Genomic DNA, 6890 nt, shown 5'->3' with positions numbered 1-6890 from the left:
AAATATAGCCTACTAATAAACGTTTGACATTAGTACTCTCTGTATACTGGTGATTTTTTTTAAACTCAGGGTGACATACCTGAAATATTAGCCTGAAATATTATTTGTGATTCAAATATTGATGGAAGAATATGATAGACCATAATAATAACTAAAGGTAACTTTGCGCACCGGTTACCTGTAGGCCTACTTTACAGTTTTTATGCAAAACTTGCGGCAGGTGCATAAATCCTGGAGAAGCTTACCTGCCGGGATGATTGATAGCAGCGCCGCTTAAAATCGTCTGTGTCGTATTTATCCCCCACAGCAAATGATAAATATAGTCTACTAATAAACGTTTGACATTAGTTCTCTCTGTGTACAGCAGCGCCGCTTAGCCCCGCCCCTTTCGTGAAGGAGAAGCTTACCTGCCAGGTGAGGGGGATGACTGACAGCAGCGCCGCTTAGCCCCATGCCTTTCGTGATGGAGAAGCTAACCTGCCGGGTGAGGCGGATGATTGACAGCAGCGTCCATATAGCCACGCCCCTTTTCGCGAAAGAGAAGCTTACCTGCCAGGTGAGGCGGATGATTGACAGCAGCGCCGCTTAGCCCCGCCCCTCTCCCCACGCTCACCTACAGTAAGTCACACAGGTAAAGGAGATCCGCGGCTTCGCTTATCGGGCCGAGCGCCGCCATGGCCGAATCCCAGCTGGGCATCCTGGACGACTGCCATGTGAACGAAAAGGTGCCGGAGTGGCGACCCGAGTTTTACTATAGCGAGGAGCAGCGGGCGGCCATCGAGCAGCTGCTGCGGCATGGCGATGGCGCCTTCAAGATGCAGCTCCGCGACGACAACGCGAAGGACTTCCTATCGGCCCGGGAGGTGAAGACCATCCGGGACACGCTGCAGCCCTATGCCGCCGACGGCGACGATTCGAGCTGCGGCTCCCCCACGCACTCGGGGCTTCCGTCCACCTACTGGCCGCAGCTGTCGGACACGGAGCCGCCGCCTCTGGACATCGGCTGGGCTGACGGGGCAATTTACAGAGGAGCGACCCGGGTCTCGGTTCACACACATCCGCCCAAAGACAGGGGACCGCACATTAAAGAGGTGGCGCGCAGGATGATCCAGGAGTCCAGTAAGGTAAGGGCAGCTGGCCGGGATGCCTACCTCCCGGGCATTTAACGCGCGTGGCTACAGCATCGCCAAATTTACATTTTCATACTTTTACACTAATCTATATTTACATAATATAATATCTAAACGGAGCTCAACAACCTGGAAAAAAGTTAAGTCACTTATACTTCCTGGTGCGCTGCTAGAACTAAAAAACGGTGTGCTTTGGAATCACCTGCATCGTCAGTGATATAGATACACCGTCATGTCATCTGTGTGATTGACGGTTTCCATACACGGGTGGAACAAATGCCCCCTCTCTCCACACTGAGTGTAATTTACCCCCCTCACTGAATCACTCCCAGCTGCATGTTGTGGATTGACAGGGAGTGGTTGGATGCTGTCCCACCTTCAGGGGGGAGACTTTCTAAGGTGCCTTAATATTCTTTCCAAAGATCACATCTCACAATTTGCAGGTTGTAAACTTAGGCTATATAATATATACTGCATGATATATAGCATAGTTTCTGCACTGTGCAATAGGCAGTGCTTATGATGAGGAAACTGTGGAACTAGTTTTCCCGTTTGATGTCCGCGTGTCACCACGAGGGAGGGTGTGACAGGTCGTAGCTGGAGTGCGTCCATCGCATTTCTGCCTGACCTTTGTACCAAAACCCTGACTACCTACTGCTTCTTTAACAAACACTGTTTTTACATTGTTTTATACACACCTGGCGGAATTTTGATGCAGCAGGAAATCCTTATTGTGCGATTTTAATCATGGGGGGGGGGGCGCAAATACGTTCCTTGGTTTTGTTCAAAATTAATGAGGCCAAGAGTGACAGTCGCATAGGTACATAAACGGTTTTGGAAGACGTGAAATTCACTGGCTGTAGGATGCAGAGGCGTTGGGGCAAGTCGAGGTGCTTAGACAGACACACACACACACACACACCACACACACTCGCATGCACAGTCACACACATGCACATGGTTCTGGAAAGTTAATCACTCGAAGCAGGCCAACACCGATCTCCCAGCCAGAGCTGCCAGGTCAGCCCCAGGGCATGATGGGAGATTCGCAGAGCACGTTATAACCTCAGGCGGATTGGCCTGCGTGCCTGGGGGAGGCTGGGCCTCGGGCTCTGTTGTAAACAGCTATTTCTCCCACTGAGTGTAACAGGAGAACCTGCCCTGCAAACAGAGCTCCGAGACCAGCGCCACCTGCTGGTGGACGGTGGTTTGGGTCTTGCCGCGACGCGCCGCTCTGCAAGACAGCAGTTAGTCGCCGTGCAGCAGGGAGAGTCGCCGGTTTGCACTAAGGGTGTGGTGAGCGGTTCTGATTGGTTAATAACCTGTAAGTAGGCCAGTGAAGCACAGTGTGTGCTAGCAGTGCAGTGACATGGGAAACTTCTGCACAGTGGCTTTGATCTTTTTTCTTGGTAAACAGCATGCTGATGTTTTTTGTTTGGTTTCCGATTAACAGTTGTTAGGAAAAATGGGGCCTTCTGGATTGGGGCTGTTTGAGTGAGACAGAAAGATACAGAGGGAGGGGGAGACGGAGTGAAAGACGCTGACGCTCGCCTACGCTGCTGACCTTACTGTAACTGGACTCGGCAAAATCCCCCACCTGGCTTGGGGGGGGGGGGGGGGTGAGCTCCCCAGTGTGGTAATCACATGGGGCCTGGCCGTTACGCATCAGTTACCAAGCAACAGATCAGAGATCAAACTTCCCAAAATAAACCAGGAAGTTTTTCATTCTTGCTGAGCCAGTTACACAAGGTGATTCCCAATTATAAAGTGTGGGGGGAGGAGGGAAGGTCAACGCATTAGGGGCCAGACTGACTGCTGTCTTTCCTACTCATTGTTTGGAGTACAAGTATCTGTGCTCAGGGCTATCTGCTACGGGCCTTGATCAGGAGATTCAAACCCACAAGAGTCTGGTAAAGGGCACAGATCCCTAACCTGCTGGGCCTTGTGTAAGGATCTGCTTACAAGGTGCCTCCTACAGGAAGACCTTTATGACTGCCCCCCCCTTCACCAATGGCTCCCTTTCTCCGGCACTGCAGGTGATTGCTGTGGTCATGGACCTCCTCACCGACCTGCATATCCTCCAGGACCTGCTGGACGCCATCGTCAAGCGGAGCGTGTCCGTCTATGTCATCCTCGAGGTCAGAGGCGTGCCGCACTTCCTGGACATGTGCAGCCGGCTGCAGGTCATGGCGCCGCACCTGCGGGTGAGGAGCAGCTCCGCTTCTGAACCGTGCCGGCTGGTACGGATGATGCATTGCGGTTTAGGCAGCCTTGCGGTTCCTCGCTCTGGGCCTGACGGCCATGCGTGTGGCTCTTTCAGGGCATGCGGCTGAGGTCCGTGCAGGGCTGCGGCTTGGCTCTGTCGCTGGGGCGCCTGCCCGGCTCCCTGGGCAGTAAGTACATGCTGGTGGACGGGGAGAAGGTGATGTTCGGCTCGTACAGGTGAGAGGGAGGCATGCCCCGCGGCATCCCGCCGGCCGACGGCCGACCTCGCTAACCGCTGCTCTGTGCCGCAGCTTCACCTGGAGCTGCTCCCGCCTGGACCGGAACGTGGTCACCGTGCTGACAGGCCAGACGGTCGACGTGTTTGACACCGACTTCCGGGAGCTGTACGCCGTCTCCCAACAGGTGGACCTCTACAAGGAGTTCCACATGGCCAAGCCGGCCGTGCCAGTGCCCGTCTGGCCTGCGCTGGACCACAGGGTGCCCCCGACGATGCCAGCCTCCCGATTCCAGCAGGAGTCCGGCCAGGCTCGGCTCAAGGTGCCGGCCCACAAGTACCACAACCCCAAGTACTCCTTGGTGGTGGGGAACAGTTTGGGCCTGGCAGTTTCCCTGCAGGACCTGACCATGATCAGGGAAGCCCTGGGCACTGAGGAGACTTGCCCTGACCTCCAGGAGGTCAACCATCAGAACCATGACAGATTCACCCCTGGGGTGGATAGCAGTGGTACGGCACCAGCCAGTGGAATCAGGGCAATGAGGTCACATGCCTCCTTCAGGAACTTCCCGAAGGGGAGGTCGGCCAATCAGAATGGAGTGGCAGAGGGTGAGGACACGCCCAACCCTTCAAACCCCTCCCCCGACACGGACGCACCAGACAGCGCCGACTCCGAGGAACTGGAGGAGGACGGCTTCAAGGTCATTTTCTCGGAGATGCCGGCGCAGCTGAAAGGGAAACTGAGAAAGCCCTCCAAGCTGAACCAGAGAAGCGTGTCCCTGCAGGCGGTGAACGTGGTGGATGAAGGTACGTGGCGAGTTACCGCCGGCGGGCACACAGAAACCCCCGGTCATTCTGTCTCTGTTCTCTCCCCAGGCTTTAAAGGGCGTCGGCGGCACTCGAAGAAGCCTTGTATTCAGTCCTGAGTAAGAGAAGCGGGGGGGTCCAGCCCTGACACCCCTGAGACTTCAGTGGATAAAAGGCAGGAGCAGGTGTCTGCCTGTGAAGTCTGGCAGTATGTGCAGCGTGGAACCACACGCATCCCGTAGAAAGCCGGTCTGATGTTCCTGCGGCACCCTTTTCCACTCACACAGATGGCAGACACCCCCGCCCGCCCTGAAAAGTGGTGCAGTCCACAAGGTCAACAGTATCACATGTCACGGGTGGCAACTTTGTAGCAAGACAAATATTCGGTTGCTATGTTGCCATGTCTCACGCATCCTGGGGGGGGCGGCGGCAGTCTAATGTTTACAAACAGCACATGGGAGCACCATGCATGTGGGACACCCCAGTTAAACCAGGACTTCTGAGCGAGACACTGGGGTCCCAGATACCGGAACATTCTTCTGCTGGATGCTGCACAATGACATCGATCTATGATGAATTTAACAATATATGAAACAAAATATGAAATAACTCATATTATTATATATAAAATGACAGTATTGTTTTGGGTGATAAATCTGGGCATTAATCAAACGTCTTGGCATTTTTTAACAATGCAAAACCATGACTGAATTCTCCATCATTTGATGTGATGAGCACAGCTGTACTTTTTTGGTTTCCGGTAAAAGTCTGTTTGGCATCCAAGGCCCTTTGACTAGCGAATGCAATGCTGAATAGTTTCCAGCAGGTGGCCTCGCGTTTAAGAAACCACCGAAGGCACCGAGAAATAACAGAAATATCATGGGTAAAATCAGTTTTGCTCTCAGTACACCCGGCTGTAGCAGGTTAAAAACTTCCTGAAGTAGCGGAAGAAACCGAAACCGTTTGCTCACCGTAATGCACGCTGCCTGATCGTGCGTGTTTATGGATGTGCACGCCCATAACTGTCTGTCTGATTCTGTGTATACGTGTACCGTATGCGTAAGGTATGTACCTATAGTGTTGAAGTGAAAGACTTCACAGTACAACAAAGGACGGCACCTTGCTCAGGTTATGTCAGTAGTACCTTACTGGCCGAGGATTCATACAATATGCGGTCTCAAGTATAATTTCTTAAGAATTAGACCGTGCATATGACCATGTGCTCGCCCGACGGCGGGCAGTGTGGGCGTAGTGTGCTGTGCTGTGCAATTCGGTGAGACTGAGCGCAGCCCGTCTTACCTTGCTTATCGCCCTCGATCTACCCGGGCGGGGAGCGAAACGGGGCGGCGGAAACACACAGGAAGCGGAGGTGGGAAGGAAGTGGAGCGGAGCTGTTATTGATGAGGCCAACATGGGGTATTTGAGGGGGTAAATAGTGCATCGGTTTTAAACAGGCAGCAACCTTAACCTGCATATACACAGTCTGGGTCACAGTTTAAGCGACTCTGTCTATAACCAGCTTTGTTCAACACGCTGCATTGAGAACCTCTGGCCAGGACTGATAACCCTCAGCTCTTTAAACCGGTACAGTTGCTACGTGCCTTACTCTGAAATGTGAACTGAAACAATATGCTCGCCAAAAAAAGATCTTAACCGCCCCCCTCTGCCGATAATCCTGCGTCACATAATCAAATCATCAGATGAACCGTATATCCGCTCGTCTCCAAGGCTTCGCCCCATCAGACCCATAGACTGTCAGTAACAGCATTCAATGAAGTCACGGAAAAATTACCAGTAGCTGCCATCTGCTGGCTGATACGTGAACTACAAGGCTACAACCACATCCGGAAAATCTATGGGGATGTGCATTCTATTCCGTCTTAAATGTGGAAAAACTGTCAAATCTGTAAAATACTTTTGCATAAGAGACCAACACCACCTCATTTATTCCCATTTATTCCATTGTCTCAGCATGCATCTCTGTAACCCCGCCTCGGGTGATCTTCCGAATCATTAACGTCCTGAAAGGACGACCCAGGCTGGACCGCGGCTTGTCTTGGGGCATCTTTCCTCCGCTTCCTGATCGGCTGGGCATGTGGCAAGCTACAGCTGTACCGATACCTGCGCGCATGCGTGTTTACTGTGCGGGGCTGGTGCAGGTCTGTCTGAAGCGATAAGCTCCTCCTTGCATTCTCAGCTTTCAGGCCTGTGGTCTGTGATGCGTTTCTCATTAAACCCGAGTACGCTTCTGCTAACTGCGCTTATATATAACACAACTGAAAGCTAACCCATTTCTGCATTTCGCTCCCTATGCATTTGTATACTTCAGTGCTGTTATTTGTGTCTGACAAACAGTGTGGTTAGTAAATCATAATGCTGACTGATTTTTTCTTTCTTTTAGAATTACAATTTTATAATGTGATCATCTCACTTGCTTTTAATTATTGGTTATTAGGTTTCCTGTTTGTTTGAGATTCCACTCTTGAGAAAAACATTCTAAATATGTTTAAAAA

At 52.0% G+C, this 6890-nt stretch overlaps 1 protein-coding gene across 1 annotated transcript; it reads left to right on the top strand.

Annotated features, from left to right (window-relative positions):
* Positions 1 to 88: 88 nt before the first annotated feature.
* Positions 89 to 6799, top strand: fam83fa (family with sequence similarity 83 member Fa). Its single transcript, XM_023810801.2, has 5 exons — positions 89 to 1124; positions 3167 to 3334; positions 3451 to 3572; positions 3647 to 4377; positions 4447 to 6799. The coding sequence occupies exons 1-5, from the start codon at positions 675 to 677 to the stop codon at positions 4494 to 4496; spliced, it is 1521 nt and encodes a 506-aa protein (XP_023666569.1). The 5' UTR covers positions 89 to 674; the 3' UTR covers positions 4497 to 6799.
* The last annotated feature ends 91 nt before the right edge of the window (positions 6800 to 6890 follow it).

This window comes from Paramormyrops kingsleyae, chromosome 22, assembly GCF_048594095.1.
Source record: "Paramormyrops kingsleyae isolate MSU_618 chromosome 22, PKINGS_0.4, whole genome shotgun sequence".
Taxonomy (NCBI): domain Eukaryota; kingdom Metazoa; phylum Chordata; class Actinopteri; order Osteoglossiformes; family Mormyridae; genus Paramormyrops; species Paramormyrops kingsleyae.
Note: the sequence above shows the minus strand (reverse complement) of the source record. Positions and strands in the feature narration are given on the sequence as shown.